Source organism: Chaetodon trifascialis, chromosome 7 (assembly GCF_039877785.1).
Source record: "Chaetodon trifascialis isolate fChaTrf1 chromosome 7, fChaTrf1.hap1, whole genome shotgun sequence".
Lineage (NCBI taxonomy): Eukaryota > Metazoa > Chordata > Actinopteri > Chaetodontiformes > Chaetodontidae > Chaetodon > Chaetodon trifascialis.
In genome coordinates, this window is record NC_092062.1 from 30945574 (window position 1) to 30963653 (window position 18080).

Consider the following 18080-nt stretch of genomic DNA (forward strand, 5'->3'; position numbering starts at 1 on the left):
GGTAAGGGGACACCCGGACACCCCCCTCCGCCCCCCCTCCGCGGGTATAAAAGGTGTTTAGTGACACAGAAACACTGAAAGTAGCGTCCGCGAAGCCGCTGAGATTCATGAAAACTCTTCTCTCTTTTGTCTGAAATATACTGCATGAGATTTTTTGAGATTTGATTTTTATTTTCTGTCAAATGGCATTTCCACCGTTTTATTTTTAATTTTCACATAATTTCGCCATCATCACTCATCACTGGAACTCCGTGTCAATAACAGGCCGCCAATTCTCTGCGTCATGGTTCTGTTTCCGGTCAACAAACTCAGAGTCTTCCAGCTGGTCTTCTCGGATCCCGCCAGGTCCTTCTACAGCAGCGGGGACAAACTGTCCGGCTCCGTGCAGCTGGAGGTGGATCAGCCCTGCAAGGTGACCGGCCTCAGGGTCACCGCCGCCGGCTGCGCCCGCGTGGACCACCGCGGTGGGAAGAACCGCAAGAGCCGAAGCCAGGAGGTGGAATACCTGAAGTATGAGGAGGAGCTGAGGCTGGAGGAGGCGCTCACTAAAGGTACGGAGGAGGCCTGGAGTGAAGATTTAGACCGAAAAACGTCACAAAAACTACATTTCACACGGTCCATAAAGAACATCTTATGTGAGAAATGGGTCTTATCATCGTCTTAACGCCCTCTCAGATCCATTCATACACAGGTGGCACGGTCTCACCTGCGCATCACACACACACACACACACACACACGATCACAATCAGGACTGAATGTGTTTAAAGACAGAGTCAAACTGTTATTACCTCACACCTACTTTTGTCTGTTATCCTGTCAAAGAATCATTCAAAGCAGCTGAATTTGAGTCCGATTTTCTTGATTTAATTTGTCTGATTCTGACATTTAGTTTTAGAAAATCTTTGAAAGAAGTTGATGTTTGGGAGAAATTTCAGGACTTGATAGGAGACAAAACGTCCTTGGTGGTCTGAAATGTTTGCAGTGTTGAAAATGAAATGATGTTTTCAGTGAAGATGACAAAAGAAGACGTGTTAGGATTTAGATCTGATCTGATGCAGTTTAAGATACAGGACGATTCAGCGGCTTTTAGTCTGGCGTGATGGATGCTGAGCAGAACGCGTGGAAACTGAACCTCGGACTCGGTGTCGCTGCCTTGCTCATTAACACTCTGTCTCGGTCCTCAGGTGCAGACGGCTGCTTCCTGCTGCAGTCTGGTAAAACTTACAGCTTCCAGTTCGGCTTCGAGCTGCCTGCAGCTGGGTGAGACTCACCGGTGGATTCCTGGGGATCTGATCACTTATTGATGAGAGATCTGGTCACCGTAGTTGATCCTGACTTGTCCCCTGGTCTGGTTTCAGGCGTCTGGTGTCGTCCTACAAAGGAAAGTTTGGTTACGTCCGTTACTACGTGCGGGCGGTGCTGGACAGGCCTTCCCAGCATGCTTTGCAGTGTGAGAAGGAGTTTGAGGTGGAGGAGCCGCTGGACGTGAACCGGCCCGACCTGCTGGTATGTACGAACGCAGTCGTTAACCGAAATAAGATTTAGTTTTTAATCAGCTCCTTCAGTTTCGCGCCAGGCGTTTAGACGTCAGTATAAAACTTCCTGCTGCTTCAGCTTTTATGAACCTGGCGGAGTCTCGTCGCCATGACGTGTTGACAGTAACGACACCCAGAACTGCGTTAATGGTTCCACAGTTTTTCTTACCTGATGCACATAAACACAAGTTAGAAGTGGAGCCGAATCAAAGAATTTAAGAAACTAAACTCAGGATTGGCCGATTGTCTGTGGCTCATCTGCTGATCACAGCGGTGGTTCAGGTCCAGACTCAGGTCTCATGTCAAAGTGTTCATGATGAGGACACTGAAGACCAACCTGCTCTGACCAGGTCACGGCCTCCAATGTGACTGACCCACAGTCTGTCAGTCCGTCACAGCTGCAGGACGATCAATCAGGCCTCTCATTGATACTCATTAATACTTCCATCCGTCTTTTGCCAACAGATGGATCGAAAACTGAGGGCAAAGTTTGTGTGAACACCCAAGAACCTAAGCGAACCCTAAACCCTAACCCTTTGTGTTCTAGAACCATGTAGATCTGCAGCTCCAGAAGCTGATCTCAGTTCAGGCTTGAAAAATGTAGTGAAGCGTTTCCTGTTTGCCTTCTTATGCATCTGATGTCTGTTCTGGTTTGCGTTTTTAATGTTTGCGTGTACGTTGCTGCCATCTTGATCAGGGCTCCTTTGAAGGACTTACCTGGTTAAAGGTGTAGTAACAAACGGTCTGAGATCAGTGACGATGATGATAGAGACTAAGCTGCCTGGAAGTAAGAGGTCTAAACCCTCACAGACCAGCTGACTGTCCTCCATCAGGCTCCAGCTGCAGCCTCCAAACAGAAGAAAGTCACCTGCATGTTCATCCCTGACGGCCAGGTGTCCATCAGCGCTCAGATCGACAGGAAGGGATTCTGTGAGGGAGAAGAAATCAACATCAACGCCAAGTTTGAGAACACCTGTTCACGTATCGTAGTGCCAAAGGCCGCCATCATCGCCAAACACTCATATGTTGCTGACGGACGCACCAAGGTGATGCATGGATACGAGGATCACTTCCTGTCTGTCAGTGGGACAAAACTTCTCTGTGAAGTGTTGAAAGAGAACATCTGACCTTGTTTATTTTCTTTAGGAGTTGCGTCAGAAACTGACGGCGGTTCGAGGAAACCACATCATCTCTGGAATGTGCGACATGTGGCAGGGGAAGACCATCAGAGTCCCCAAACTGAAGCCATCGCTGCTCAGTTGTGACATCATCAAGGTGGACTACACCCTCATGGTGAGTCGTGGTTGATGACAGCAGCAGAGGTTAATAATAGAGGTCTTCACGGGTCCAAATTGGACCTGTGCAGAACAAGGGGACAGTCAGAACAGGTCTCACATAGACCAGAGCGTAACTATAGTCCATGTGGATCCCCTCAGGTATCAGACATGCTGATACACAGACCTGACCAGAAATGCCACCGGACACCACCAGACCCGAGCGAACGTACCGTGGACCAGGCCTGACTCGGGTCCTGGTCTGGTTTTGTAGGGTTTTTCAAGCAGTCGAACTGTGCTGGACACAGCATGAGTGTTTTCCACCGCACAGCACATCCAGGTGAAGCGGTCCACCTGAAACTGTCCAACAGCAATATCACTCAGAGAGGAATAAGTGTTATAAATAAGACAGAATAAAATGGAACAAGCTGATCAGAGATCAGATGGTAAGCTTCACCTCATCCCCCCCAGATCTACCTGCACATCCCCGGCAGTGAGAAGCTGATCCTGGAGCTGCCTCTGGTCATCGGGACGATCCCGTTCAGCGGCGTCGGCAGCAGGACCAGCAGCATGAGCAGCCAGGCCGGATCCCTGAGCAGCTGGTCCTCCTTCCCCTCAGCCCCCCCCAGCTACAGTAACATCCACAGAGACCTGAGAGTGGGCGGCCCCCGCACCCCCCTGCTCTACGACTACGATGGAGGCGAGGATGACGAGGAGGAGGACAGGGGGCTCTTCATGAGAGCACCTGAGCAGCAGTACCCCCCTCCCCCCGCATACAGCGAGGTGAGACAGGTTTGGTTTGACGTTTGTTTGACGTCATCACTTCATCTCCTTTTATTCAGTTTGCCTCCGTAAGACAAAACGACCTGAGACGTGAAAGAGGACATGAGCGATGGAAAAAGAGGAGCTGAGCTTCTTTTGTTTGTTGTCTTCAGGTCGATCAGGATGCCGTTAACCCTCCTCAGGCCGTTCGGGTCTTCTGAGGAGGACTTCCTGTCCAACCACATGGTTCCACCTCCGAGACGTGACTGAACTCCTGAAGCCTGAGCTCGCCTGCCCTGTCCGCCATTCTCGGGACTGTAGGTTGAGCTCTGCACCGACGGTGACTCGGGAGTTTCCTGACAGTGACTCAGCAGTTTCCTGACAGCGACTTAGCGTGTTTTGGCACTTTGTTAAATACAGAAGAAAAGCGTTCTTTTGATATTTGCTGTTTTTTTACAACTGTAGTTCCACAAAGTTACACTTGAACATATGATGTAAATAAGAGCAGATGTTTATTTTTATACACAAACAATAAATCAGTCTAACATGACTTTAAATCTTCGCTTGTCGATGTCAGTGTGTTTCACTGAGGTCTGATGTATGATTAAACAACAATATTCTTAATTTACAGCAACTTGACGTTGATTGAAAGGAACCCTCTGCAGGCCATCAGAAACAGTCAGAACAGCACTGAAGACGTTACCTCAGCTCTCCCAGAAGGCACTGCTGCACATCACGGAGAGTTATTCAGCAGAAAACATGCAAAAAAATAAAAAAACAACTGTAGATAACAATTTGTAATGTGGTCATCAGACGGCAGCAGAAATAAATGCAGCCGATCGAAGGTGTGAACGGGACTCGTTCACACAAACCACGATTATAATGATGATGATGATGATGCAGTAATTTAACCGAGGCCATGGTCGCATAATGAGTACTTCTGTTACTTTAAATACATGTAGTCGATGGTACTTCTGTACTTTTGCTCTGTGTGTGTGTGTGTGTGTGTGTGTGTGTGTGTGTGTGTGTGTGTGTTGTATCAGCAGTGTAATCTGACTCGTTTGTTTACTCCGACTGCAGCTGCTCACATCAGAGACTCTTCTGTCTGACCTCTGACCTCTGATAGCAACACACACACACACACATGTACATATATGTATGTACAGTACTGTACAGAAGTTTTTCGGCAGATGTGAAAAATGCAGTAAACTAAGAAGCTTTGAAATATGTCAGAGTTAGCTTGTTTAGTCTAAACGTGGTGGGACCACCCTTTGCCTTCAGAACAGCATCAGTTCTTCTTCACTTCTTACACTTGCACACAGTTTTTGAGGGATCTCGGCTGGTAGGTCGTCCCAAACATCTTGGAGAACTAACCACGGGTCTTCTGTGGATGCAGGCCTCCTCAAATCCTTCTGCCTCTTCATGTAATCCCAGACCGACTCGATGGTATTGAGATCAGGGCTCTGTGGGGGCCATGCCATCACCTCCTCATTATTGTGCCGCTCTCCAGCCCTTCGGCAGGCAACATGCCTTCTGCTACCACCAGGTATTTCAAATTTTGACTCATCACTTCAGAGCACCTGCTGCCACTTTCTGCACCCCACATCAGATGTTTTCATACGTAGTTGAGTCGCTTGGCCTTGTTTCCACGGCGACTTTTTGGCTGCAACTCTTCCATGAAGACCGCTTCTGGCCACACTTCTCTGGGCAGTTGTTGGGTGTACCTGGGTTCCTCTGGTTTCTGAGGGCACTGCTGGACATCTTGCAATTTCAAAGGGGAATAAGCTTAATGTGTTTTTCATCTTTCGTTTCTCGGTGACCGCTGCGTCTACGATCCTCAACGGTCCTCTGTGCTTCTTCAAAAGAGCTTGAACAGCACATCTTGGAGCCCCAGTCTGCTTTGAAATCTGCTTTGAAATCTTTGTCAGCCAGAGGCCTCGTTGATGCAGTAGAACTACCTTGTGCCTTGTTGCTGTGCTCAGTCTTGGTCATGGTGTTTGACCTGTGACATGAAACTGTCTTGATGACCTTACCATGGTAGCAGAGTTTGGCTGTGCCTCACCCAGTTTTAAGCCTCCTACACAGCTGTTTCTGTTTTAGTTCATCAGAATCAGAAATACTTTTTAATGACTGTGTTTCAACCTTCATGTGAGATTGATGATCATTAGCACCTGTTTGGTATAATTGGTTGATCATACACCTGACTATAGTCCAACAAAGTGTACCTATAACCTGGTGTACCTGGTCTATATAGAGGTGATCTACGACAACACTGATCAGCCACTTACAATGCAGTCCTGAGACCCCTCCCCAGATGGCTTAACAGTCATTCACACCAGGACTCGTGACCCTAATGAGTCAACAAACCTGCAAGTTAGTTAGAAGTGGAGAAGGCTGGCTGTGTGCAGCACGCCGGCGCTGCAGGGATCGGTCCTGGTTCCTTTCTAATCAGCTAAACGCCACTTGTAAAAGTTCTCTGATGACTCTGCGTCGGTCAGATTTAGCATTTAGCTCTGAGTCACTGACACACTGCATGCGACGAAAATTAAAGAGCAAATGAATCAACATCCATCAAATATTCAGTGTGAGCGAGTCACACGAAGCCTTTCCAAAATAAAAGTGGAAAGTTCGAGGTGTGATCAGACTGTGTCAGCAGGAAGCTGACCTCAGATCAGCTCAGAATGGATTTCCTGGAAGAACATGAGACACACACAGACGGACAGACAGACAGACGGTCTGTGTCTATTTCTGGACATGTAACAGGACATTTCTGTGTCCTGACTTGTTCTCTCAACTAATGATAGAAAGTCTGCGTTTACAGGCTGCAGAGCTCCATATAAACAACATGCCCATATTTATACCTTAACATGTAATGTTTCTGCTGATGGTGGCGCCAGAGGGCCTGAGGAAGAGGCCGACGCTGGTCAAACACCCTCAGTCTTTAGGCTTCAGTCCGACGGCGGTGGGAGTCCACATCCAGCAGAGTCTGCGAGGCGCTGGGGACGGCCGGCCGGCACCCCTCGCGCTTGGGGGCGGACCTGACGTGCACCTCACGGGCGCAGGCGGAGGGAGATGGGCACCATGGAAACCAACCAGAGGAGAGCGAGCTGGTTTCCATGGTGACACCTCTGCAGGATTTCACCTGAGCATGTGATGTCACTGACGATGTCTGCGCTGTTACCTGAACGGTGTTAGCTGAACGGTGGCTGTGGTCTCTGGTTGGAAGGAAAACCTGCAGACTGTCACCTGACACTCCTTTACCAGGTGTAACACACACCTGTTACCTCCCAGGTCTTCACAGGTGCTTTATATTTTGATCATGTGAACAGCAGCACATGAAGGCACTTTGCTGTGGAACGTCAGAGAAATTCCATCATCCAGTCGCTCAGTGTCTGATCAGGTGTCGACAGGTGACTCATCCAAACACACCTGAGATGAGTCTGGACCATCTCCACTGACAGCTCCCATCATTTCAGGCCACTGGAGGATGCAAACAGGAAGTATCATGTTTCCATATTTGTGTCCTCTGCTGCGTCAGCAGTTAGCAGCTCCTGTTAGCACCGGATCACTTTGACACTGAAGGAAGCGTCTTTGTTGTCTGCTTTCCAGGTGGATTTCTGGACGTCCTCATGAACGTCTCACCGCATTACAGACTAAAGCTTCGCTCCTCTGAACCTGTAAGTGCCTCCAAAGTGACTGACCTCATGGTCTCACAGTGGGACAGAGGAGGACAGCAGCAACGCTCCACGACTCATTTTGTCAATTATCAGGCCGAGAATTTATGTCGGTCCTTCTTTCAGATGTTTTTGTACCAGATTTCATGATTTCCTCAGAATCAGAATCAGAAAAGCACGATTTTACACATACGAGGAATTCGCTGTGATGAGGTTGGTGCCTGACACATCGACTGAAAAGCTGTGAAAAAAGTAAAAATAGAACAAGTGGAGGTCTGCAGGTGGAGGTCTGCAGGGGGCAGTCTGCAGGTGGAGGTCTGCAGGTGGAGGTCTGCAGGTGGAGGTCTGCTGCTGTGTTCCTGCTGCCTTCTGTCCAGTGAAGTTGTTGCTCTGCGGCGTGAAACAGGCAGCGCTCAGCGGAGCTTCAGGCCGCAGTGACGAGTCTTTATTGACGGACACGATGTTCGAAACCTGAATTCTGTGCAGAATCAACGCCATGATCCCACATTCAGGAGTCATTTGACTCGAGTTCGACTGAATTCTACCCAGATATAGAAACAAGCAGTTGAACTGTCAACATGTTGAGTTTTGTGTTATTTTTGTTGATTGTTGTGACTTTTACCAAATGATTTGACCGCTGATCAACATCAGACTCAGACGTCAGTTTGTCACTTCCTGTTTATTTGATGCAAACACATGTTGAGCTCATGCAGCTGCACGTTATCATCAAGCAAAAACATGTGATTCACTTCTTCGCACAACAACGATAAAACAATGAAACGTTGATACAAACGGTTAAAAAGACACATCGGGAAGTCCGACGTCTTCACGTCTTCTGAGCTCTCAGGGACAGTTTTAAGAGAGACGTGATGAAACCCCGAGACGAGCGCCAAAATGCCGATGAAAGTGGCGTGTGCGCGCAGCGCTGGCGTTTCAGTAAATAGCCTCGTCCATGTTGTCGTCGCTGTCGCCTCCAAACTCCTCTCCGTTATCGAAGTAGGACATGACGTAATCCGTCTCCTGCAGACAGGAAACAGAAGTGAGCGCGTCCACCTTAAAACATCTGTCTACTTCATGACACGCTGACATCATGGACAGTCTGTCTCCTGCACACATCTGACCGTCGTCCATCTTTGTCTCATCACGTTAGTAACATTCTGCTGAGTCATTACTGAAGGTCTCATCACTCGTTTCCTGTCACCTGAACTGCTGTGTCATCACAGCCGAACCTTTAGAACAAGCTTTATTTATAGACCGCTTTCTGAACAACGGCACAAAGAGCTGGAGTCAACAAACGCCGCCGCCACCTGACGGTTAAAACTACAAACCAGCATGTTTACCATGTTTACAACATCCGCTCTGCACACAGCAAACCTAAAACCACAGAGCAGCAGTCGCAGGTGATTAAAGGTGCGCCGAATCGTCGAGGAGACAGACGGTCATCATCCGTGTCTCCTACTCACACTGTGACGACACGTTAGCTGAGATGTTCAGAGGACGCCAACAAGAAAGACTGAGCACACCTTTACCTGTAGACAGGTAGACAGTATCTACATACACACCGCGTGTCCCTGAACGCGGCGTCTCACCTATGACGTCCTTTAAAGGAGCTCTCCAACCAATCATCACTCAGCGCGACGCTGAACATTAATGTGTCTCATCAGTCAATATTCGATGGTCAAGCTTTGATCACATCCGATCGAACATCAATATCGATCCGAGCAGACTGAACGGCAGTAACAGCTGATGAGTGAACAGTTTCACGTCTCACCTCCTCAAACTCCTCCTCATCGTACTCCTCCTCTCCCTCCACCTCCTCCTCCTCCTGCTTCTTCTTCTTCTCTTCTCCCACCTCCTCCTCCTCCTCTCCTGAACTCCCCCGCTCCTCCTTCTTCTCCAGAGTCTGACACACAGGTTAAGGTGGAAAGGTTGAGTTAAGGTGGACACATGTGTTTCAGATCTGCCTCTCCAGGTCTCTTCTGGACTCAGGGGACAGGAAACCTTCTACAGTTTGTCTCACCTCCAGTTTGAGAAGCACTTCCTCTTTCTCTTTGACTCTCTTCTTCTTCTTCTGAACTGACTGAACTTTGTGACAGACGACCGCGGACACACCTGAGAGACACAGAGCAGGAGATCAATCGCTCGTCAATCAATCACCTGGGAGCAGAAATCACTCCCACGAGCTGTTAATAAAGTTTGTTGAAATGTGTGACATCAGTCCAGGACTTCCTGTCCTCATCACCTCTGACGTCTACTCTACAACCACTGCGTCTTTGAATAAAACTTTATTTACACAACAGACTCAGCAGAGCTGTGATTGACAGTCCTGAGTGGCTGCTGTGGGCGTGTTGTTACAGGTACGGGTGAGATGATGTCATCACTGCACTCTGCTGCCTGTACTCTGTGTGTGTACTCTGTGTACTGCCTGTACTCTGTGTGTACTCTGCCTGTACTCTGTGTGTACTCTGTGTACTGCCTGTACTCTGTGTGTACTCTGTGTGTACTGTGTGTACTGCCTGTCCTCTGTGTGTACTCTGTGTGTACTCTGTGTACTGCCTGTACTCTGTGTGTACTCTGCCTGTACTCTGTGTACTGCCTGTACTCTGTGTGTACTGTGTGTACTGCCTGTACTCTGTGTGTACTCTGTGTGTACTGCCTGTACTCTGTGTGTACTCTGTGTGTACTGTGTGTACTGCCTGTCCTCTGTGTGTACTCTGTGTGTACTCTGTGTACTGCCTGTACTCTGTGTGTACTCTGTGTGTACTGTGTGTACTGCCTGTCTGTGTGTACTCTGTGTACTGCCTGTACTCTGTGTACTGCCTGTACTCTGTGTACTGCCTGTACTCTGTGTGTACTCTGTGTACTGCCTGTACTCTGTGTGTACTCTGTGTACTGCCTGTACTCTGTGTGTACTCTGCCTGTACTCTGTGTACTGCCTGTACTCTGTGTGTACTCTGCCTGTACTCTGTGTGTACTGCCTGTACTCTGTGTGTACTCTGTGTACTGCCTGTACTCTGTGTGTACTCTGTGTACTGCCTGTACTCTGTGTGTACTCTGCCTGTACTCTGTGTGTACTCTGTGTACTGCCTGTACTCTGTGTACTGCCTGTACTCTGTGTGTACTCTTTGTGTACTCTGCCTGTACTCTGTGTGTACTCTGCCTGTACTCTGTGTGTACTCTGTGTACTGCCTGTACTCTGTGTGTACTCTGCCTGTACTCTGTGTGTACTCTGTGTACTGCCTGTACTGTGTGTACTGCCTGTACTGTGTGTACTCTGCCTGTACTCTGTGTGTACTGCCTGTCCTCTGTGTGTACTCTGTGTGTACTCTGTGTACTGCCTGTACTGTGTGTGTACTCTGCCTGTACTCTGTGTGTACTCTGTGTACTACCTGTGCTCTGTGTGTACTCTGCCTGTACTCTGTGTGTACTCTGTGTACTGCCTGTCCTCTGTGTGTACTCTGTGTGTACTCTGTGTACTGCCTGTACTCTGTGTGTACTCTGCCTGTACTCTGTGTACTGCCTGTCCTCTGTGTGTACTCTGTGTGTACTCTGTGTACTGCCTGTACTGTGTGTACTCTGCCTGTACTCTGTGTGTACTCTGTGTACTGCCTGTACTCTGTGTGTACTCTGTGTGTACTGCCTGTACTCTGTGTGTACTCTGTGTGTACTGTGTGTACTGCCTGTCCTCTGTGTGTACTCTGTGTGTACTCTGTGTACTGCCTGTCCTCTGTGTGTACTCTGTGTGTACTCTGTGTACTGCCTGTACTCTGTGTGTACTCTGTGTGTACTGTGTGTACTGCCTGTCTGTGTGTACTCTGTGTACTGCCTGTACTCTGTGTACTGCCTGTACTCTGTGTACTGCCTGTACTCTGTGTGTACTCTGTGTACTGCCTGTACTCTGTGTGTACTCTGTGTACTGCCTGTACTCTGTGTGTACTCTGCCTGTACTCTGTGTACTGCCTGTACTCTGTGTGTACTCTGCCTGTACTCTGTGTGTACTGCCTGTACTCTGTGTGTACTCTGTGTACTGCCTGTACTCTGTGTGTACTCTGTGTACTGCCTGTACTCTGTGTGTACTCTGCCTGTACTCTGTGTGTACTGTGTGTACTGCCTGTACTCTGTGTGTACTCTGTGTGTACTCTGTGTACTGCCTGTACTCTGTGTGTACTGTGTGTACTGCCTGTACTCTGTGTGTACTCTGTGTGTACTGCCTGTACTCTGTGTGTACTCTGTGTGTACTGTGTGTACTGCCTGTCCTCTGTGTGTACTGCCTGTACTCTGTGTGTACTCTGTGTACTGCCTGTACTCTGTGTGTACTCTGTGTGTACTCTGTGTGTACTCTGTGTACTGCCTGTACTCTGTGTGTACTCTGTGTACTTCCTGTACTCTGTGTGTACTCTGTGTACTGCCTGTACTCTGTGTGTACTCTGCCTGTACTCTGTGTGTACTGTGTGTACTGCCTGTACTCTGTGTGTACTCTGTGTGTACTCTGTGTACTGCCTGTACTCTGTGTGTACTGTGTGTACTGCCTGTACTCTGTGTGTACTCTGTGTGTACTGCCTGTACTCTGTGTGTACTGTGTGTACTGCCTGTCCTCTGTGTGTACTCTGTGTACTGCCTGTACTCTGTGTGTACTCTGTGTACTGCCTGTACTCTGTGTGTACTCTGTGTGTACTCTGTGTGTACTCTGTGTACTGCCTGTACTCTGTGTGTACTCTGTGTGTACTGCCTGTACTCTGTGTGTACTGTGTGTACTGCCTGTCCTCTGTGTGTACTCTGTGTACTGCCTGTACTCTGTGTGTACTCTGTGTACTGCCTGTACTCTGTGTGTACTCTGTGTGTACTCTGTGTGTACTCTGTGTACTGCCTGTACTCTGTGTGTACTCTGTGTACTGCCTGTACTCTGTGTGTACTCTGTGTGTACTCTGTGTGTACTGTGTGTACTGCCTGTACTCTGTGTGTACTGTGTGTACTGCCTGTCCTCTGTGTGTACTCTGTGTACTGCCTGTACTCTGTGTACTGCCTGTACTCTGTGTGTACTCTGTGTGTACTCTGCCTGTACTCTGTGTGTACTCTGCCTGTACTCTGTGTGTACTCTGTGTACTGCCTGTACTCTGTGTGTACTCTGCCTGTACTCTGTGTGTACTCTGTGTACTGCCTGTACTGTGTGTACTGCCTGTACTGTGTGTACTCTGCCTGTACTCTGTGTGTACTGCCTGTCCTCTGTGTGTACTCTGTGTGTACTCTGTGTACTGCCTGTACTGTGTGTGTACTCTGCCTGTACTCTGTGTGTACTCTGTGTACTACCTGTGCTCTGTGTGTACTCTGCCTGTACTCTGTGTGTACTCTGTGTACTGCCTGTCCTCTGTGTGTACTCTGTGTGTACTCTGTGTACTGCCTGTACTCTGTGTGTACTCTGCCTGTACTCTGTGTACTGCCTGTCCTCTGTGTGTACTCTGTGTGTACTCTGTGTACTGCCTGTACTGTGTGTACTCTGCCTGTACTCTGTGTGTACTCTGTGTACTGCCTGTACTCTGTGTGTACTCTGTGTGTACTCTGTGTACTGCCTGTACTGTGTGTACTCTGCCTGTACTCTGTGTGTACTCTGTGTACTGCCTGTACTCTGTGTGTACTCTGCCTGTACTCTGTGTGTACTCTGTGTACTGCCTGTACTGTGTGTACTGCCTGTACTGTGTGTACTCTGCCTGTACTCTGTGTGTACTGCCTGTCCTCTGTGTGTACTCTGTGTGTACTCTGTGTACTGCCTGTACTGTGTGTGTACTCTGCCTGTACTCTGTGTGTACTCTGTGTACTACCTGTGCTCTGTGTGTACTCTGCCTGTACTCTGTGTACTGCCTGTCCTCTGTGTGTACTCTGTGTACTGCCTGTACTCTGTGTGTACTCTGCCTGTACTCTGTGTACTGCCTGTCCTCTGTGTGTACTCTGTGTGTACTCTGTGTACTGCCTGTACTGTGTGTACTCTGCCTGTACTCTGTGTGTACTCTGTGTACTGCCTGTACTCTGTGTGTACTCTGTGTGTACTCTGTGTACTGCCTGTACTGTGTGTACTCTGCCTGTACTCTGTGTGTACTCTGTGTACTGCCTGTACTCTGTGTGTACTGTGTGTACTGCCTGTCCTCTGTGTGTACTCTGTGTGTACTCTGTGTACTGCCTGTGCTCTGTGTGTACTCTGCCTGTACTCTGTATGTACTCTGTGTACTGCCTGTACTGTGTGTACTCTGCCTGTACTCTGTGTGTACTGTGTGTACTGCCTGTCCTCTGTGTGTACTCTGTGTGTACTCTGTGTACTGCCTGTGCTCTGTGTGTACTCTGCCTGTACTCTGTACGTACTCTGTGTACTGCCTGTACTCTGTGTGTACTGCCTGTCCTCACCGTCTCTGGCAGGTGTCCTGACGTGGACTCGGAGCTCTTTGGGGAATCTCCTCCAGTCTGAAACAACAACGACTCGTATTGTTGTTGTTGTCAAAATAATAATAATAACATTAATAATAATAATGATGATGATGATGATGATGATGATAATAATAATATGCGCTGGTCATTCAGAGGCAGCGGGTGTCAAAATATTGACGATAAGTCTGTCGTAATCAGATGATTGATCACTGATCAGATTATTGATAACTGATGTGTGAACACATCGTCTGACAGTTTACAGCTGCACTGATCAATGATTTGTTCCAACGATGACATGTTTCTGTACTCATCATCCTCATCTTCATCATCATCATGATCACAGACTCACCTGGAGTCCAGTCCGTCTGTCCGTCCGTCTGCTCGCTGAGGTGATATTTATCAGAGTATCTCTCCACATCTGCACAGGAAACACACAAACAAACCTTCAAAATAAAAGCTGGCAGCAGAGTGACCATTCCTGATGTTTGTTGATTGATCAGCTGATGACCTGCAGAGTGAAGTCAGCTGATCCAGGATCTGCTGTCAGCTGACACGCTGGTTTGTGTGTGCGTGTGTTCGTGTGTGTGTGTCTTTGTGTGTGTGTGTCTGTGTGCGTGTGTGTGTGCCTGTCTGTGTGTGCATGTCTGTGTGCGTGTCTGTGTGTCTAAGTGTGTGTGTGTGTGTGTGCGCGCGCTGACCTCTGTGTGCAGCAGCTGGTTGGATGAAGTACGGCAGACTCCTCATGGCTCCTCTGAACTCCTGTTTGAGAGCTAACAGGTACTCCACCTCCTCCCCACCTGACAGGGGGAGGGGCTTCTGTTCCATCACCTGGACAGACAAACACACACACCCAGACCTAAAAACTGCCTGAATAATCATGTAATACGGCGCAGGTGTGTGTGTGTGTGTGTGTGTGTGTGTGTGTGTGTGTGTGTGTCTTTTACAGGAAACAGAGGTGTAGGTTGTTGGATGGATGGAGGTAAACTGTCTCCTCTGCTGATGCCGACTGCCTCCACGCTGAAACTCATCATCCTCCGGCCCCGCCCACGACCTCGACCCGCCATCACCCCCAGGACCAGACCAGACCAGACTGGGTGAGACTGGGTCAACTGGGTCTGGGTGGAGCTGTAACTGGTTGGAGGTAAATCTGGATCCTGAGGGAACAAAGAGAAAATAGAATGAAAGGAGCTGGTCCAGGTAGAAGAAGAACACCTGTGGACACAGGCTGACCGACGGTCCATGAATCTACCACAGGCTGACCGACGGTCCATGAATCTACCACAGGCCGACCGACGGTCCGTCAATCTACCACAGACTGACCGACGGTCCATGAATCTACCACAGGCCGACCGACGGTCCATGAATCTACCACAGGCCGACCGACGGTCCGTCAATCTACCACAGGCCGACTGACGGTCCATGAATCTACCACAGACTGACCGACGGTCCATGAATCTACCACAGACTGACCGACGGTCCATGAATCTACCACAGACTGACCGACGGTCCATGAATCTACCACAGGCTGAAGGCCAAACTGTAGTGATGGCAATTTCGGCTCTTTTAAGAGAGCCGGTTCTCACGGCTCAGCTCTCGGCTCTTTCAGCTCCCAAGTGGCTCCTCAGATTTTTTTGTTGCTTAAATTAATTAATTTCCAAAAAATAATGTAAAATTATGTGTAAAATTAATAAATAATGTACAAAACATACGTACTGCAGTCACTCATTTTCTCACCTTTCCAGCTTTTTGTCTGTGGTGTGCGCGCGCATGCGCTGTGTGTGTAACCCCGCTCCTCCCCCTCCTGCTCAGTGCGTACACACTAAAGCCACCACACACCATGTAGTTGACTAATCACGTGCGGCTTGAACGAAAAAATAAAGTGGAGGAAAAAAACAAAAAACCCAAAGCGGCTCCCACTCCGGCTCCCAGGAAGGAGCCGGCTCCGATCGCTCACTCCAAAGAGCCGGTTCTAAGAGCAGTTTCGTTCGCGACCGACACATCACTACCACACCGACCTCATTATTCCACCGCGGTCACTCCACAATCACACGTGCACGGGTGGCTGTTAGCACAATTAGCTATTATCACAGTTAACTGGCTGTTAGCGTAGTCAGCTATTACCACATTTAGCTGGCTGTTAGCACAGTTAGCGCTCTCTGTTAGCCGGATGCTGTTAGCATGTTAGCAGTGTTTCAGTTGGTCTTACCTTCACTTTGTCTGTACAGTTAAACGGTCCTCAGGTTCTTTCATCTTCATCTTCACATCAGGCGGTTGAACTGACACTTTTAAGTTTCCGAAGGATCATTCTGCAAAAGCTGAAACATCTTTGTTTACATCAACCAGGGCGCCAGCTCCATGTCTTCTTCTTCGGCGTTTTACGGCAGCTAGTATCCATGTTGTCTCATTACTGCCACCTTCCGGTTTTATTCTCCATCTTTGTCCATTGTAAACGGAGACACTCGTGTCCTTTCAGGGTTGTCTCTCTAGTCCAGTCGTCCTTAGAAAACCAAATGTCCGTTTACAGCTGAGGTCGATAGGGAGCTGCTGGACTGCTTCTTTCTCCAGTTTGTCTGCTCTCTCGTTTCCCAGGACGCCTGAACGTGCCGAGACAAACATGATGTCATATGTTTCCTCAGTCTGGCTGTTCTGGAGTCAGCGCTCAGGCTTCATTCAGCAGCTGTCTTTATATCACAGATCCTTCCTTCCTTCCTTCCTTCCTTCCTTCCTTCCTTCCTTCCTTCCTTCCTTCCTTTGTCCTTGTGTCCCTGCTTTCCTTCCCTCAACCTTCTTTCTTCATTCCTTTTTCCTATCCTTCCCTTTCTGCCTCATTTCATTTCGACTCCCTTCCTTCTGTTCTTTGCTTGTTTTCTTCATCCCTAATTAAATTCCTTTGTTCTTTCCTTCAGTCCCTTCTTCCTTTCCTTCTTCTTTCCTTCATTTTTTCATTCCTATTATCTTTCTTTTGTTCCTTGATTCCTCCTCTTATTCTTTCTCCTCCTTTCCATCCATCCTTCCTTTCCTTCTCTTCCAACTCTTTCATTTTTCACCTCCATTTTTCCTTCATCATCTTTTCTTCCTTCCTCACTCCCCCCTCCAGCAGCTCCCTATGGACCTCAGCTGTGACACCCCCCCCCGTCATCTGACCTCAGGGTCAATGTCATCTCATCCTCCCTCTGACCCCGCCCCCTCCCACTAGAGGCCCCGCCCCCGGCGTCCGTCACCGTGAGGTCAGTTTGAATCAGGTCTTCAGGAGGTTCGGCAGCATCTCGGAGCTTCAGCCAGAAGAATTTACATGTTTTTATAAAAAAGAGAGGAGCAGAAGAAGAAGAGGAAGAGGAAGTTTTATCATTTTTTATCATTTTCATTTTCATGTCGGAGCTGCTGGATGTTTAATTTGCTGATGATTTGGATTTAAAGTGAACAAACATGAAGATGAAGATGATGATACTGCTGCTGGGACTCTGCTGCTCAGGTCTGAACTCTTCATCTTTTATTACAGACATTCATCACACACTCTCACACACACACTCTCACACACACACTCTCACACACACACACACACACACACACACACACACACACACACACACACACACACACACACACAAACCCAGTGAACACTCTCTTCTCTATAACCTGATTTCAGCTCAGGTTCAAGAGCAAAACACACACACACACACACACACACACACACACACAGACGTATAGATGTGATAAAGAGAAATTCGATTCTTATATTAATAATTTATATGTATTTGTATTATTTATTTATTCAATAGGTAATAATAATGATGATACTTTGATTAGTGTTTGACATAAAAAAGACCAGAAAATACAAACTTAAACAAACTAGATTTATTTCACTGTATTTTGTGATGTCAGTCTTCTGTGTCCCAGACAATATTAAGTTAATGACATATTTCTAAACATGATAATAACAGAAGAAGGCTCAGCTCTTCTTCATCATCAACTGTGAATTAAAACCTGCAGCAGAAGACAAACAGCAGCGAACTGAAGTTCATGAAACACAAGGTCCTCCTTCACAGACCTGAAATCTGCTGCTCTTATTCTGAAGGTTCAGTTTGGGGAATCAGCAGAATTTAGCTGAATTGATGTTTTTTTTTATGTATTTCGGGTCTCAGAACAGTTTGGACTGAGACAAGGACTCATCAGAAGACATTTCTCCGAAGACAAATGAAACAAGACAAATGACTCTGAAACTGCAGAAAAGTGAAACTTTTGAGATGAAACCAAAAAGTTTTTCCTGTTTTCATGTTGATGTTGATGCAGACAGAGTTCAGAGTTCATCAGCCTCGCTTTCATATCTGTGTGCGTGCACGGCAGTGTGCATGCATGCGTGTGTGTGTATGTGTGTTTTGCTCTTGAACCTGAGCTGAAATCAGGTTATAGAGAAGAGAG

The 18080-nt window shown here is 47.9% G+C and overlaps 2 protein-coding genes across 2 annotated transcripts; one reads left to right on the forward strand and one right to left on the reverse strand.

Moving 5' to 3' along the window:
- Positions 1-259: 259 nt before the first annotated feature.
- Positions 260-3939, forward strand: LOC139334000 (thioredoxin-interacting protein-like). The gene is made up of 7 exons (XM_070966728.1): positions 260-551; positions 1187-1262; positions 1361-1508; positions 2371-2583; positions 2684-2830; positions 3283-3594; positions 3747-3939. The coding sequence occupies exons 1-7, from the start codon at positions 284-286 to the stop codon at positions 3792-3794; spliced, it is 1212 nt and encodes a 403-aa protein (XP_070822829.1). The 5' UTR covers positions 260-283; the 3' UTR covers positions 3795-3939.
- A 3974-nt stretch (positions 3940-7913) lies between these two features.
- On the reverse strand, positions 7914-16808 carry polr3glb (RNA polymerase III subunit GL b). The gene is made up of 8 exons (XM_070966341.1): positions 15868-16808; positions 14606-14815; positions 14360-14489; positions 14011-14079; positions 13641-13697; positions 9268-9359; positions 9019-9150; positions 7914-8267 (listed from the first exon to the last, which is right to left on the reverse strand). The coding sequence occupies exons 2-8, from the start codon at positions 14723-14725 to the stop codon at positions 8181-8183; spliced, it is 687 nt and encodes a 228-aa protein (XP_070822442.1). The 5' UTR covers positions 14726-14815; positions 15868-16808; the 3' UTR covers positions 7914-8180.
- Positions 16809-18080: the final 1272 nt, after the last annotated feature.

Bases quoted from the DNA above. Each gene is read 5' to 3' on its own strand.
- LOC139334000 (XM_070966728.1), top strand. From the start codon at position 284: ATGGTTCTGTTTCCGGTCAACAAACTCAGAGTCTTCCAGCTGGTCTTC. The intron at 2,584-2,683 runs GTGATGCATGGA...TATTTTCTTTAG, and splicing joins TTGCTGACGGACGCACCAAG to GAGTTGCGTCAGAAACTGAC. The intron at 3,595-3,746 runs GTGAGACAGGTT...TGTTGTCTTCAG, and splicing joins CTCCCCCCGCATACAGCGAG to GTCGATCAGGATGCCGTTAA.
- polr3glb (XM_070966341.1), bottom strand. From the start codon at position 14,725: ATGGCGGGTCGAGGTCGTGGGCGGGGCCGGAGGATGATGAGTTTCAGC. The intron at 14,490-14,605 runs GTAAAAGACACA...TTGTCTGTCCAG, and splicing joins AACCTACACCTCTGTTTCCT to GTGATGGAACAGAAGCCCCT. The intron at 9,151-9,267 runs GTGAGACAAACT...CCTGTGTGTCAG, and splicing joins AAGTGCTTCTCAAACTGGAG to ACTCTGGAGAAGAAGGAGGA.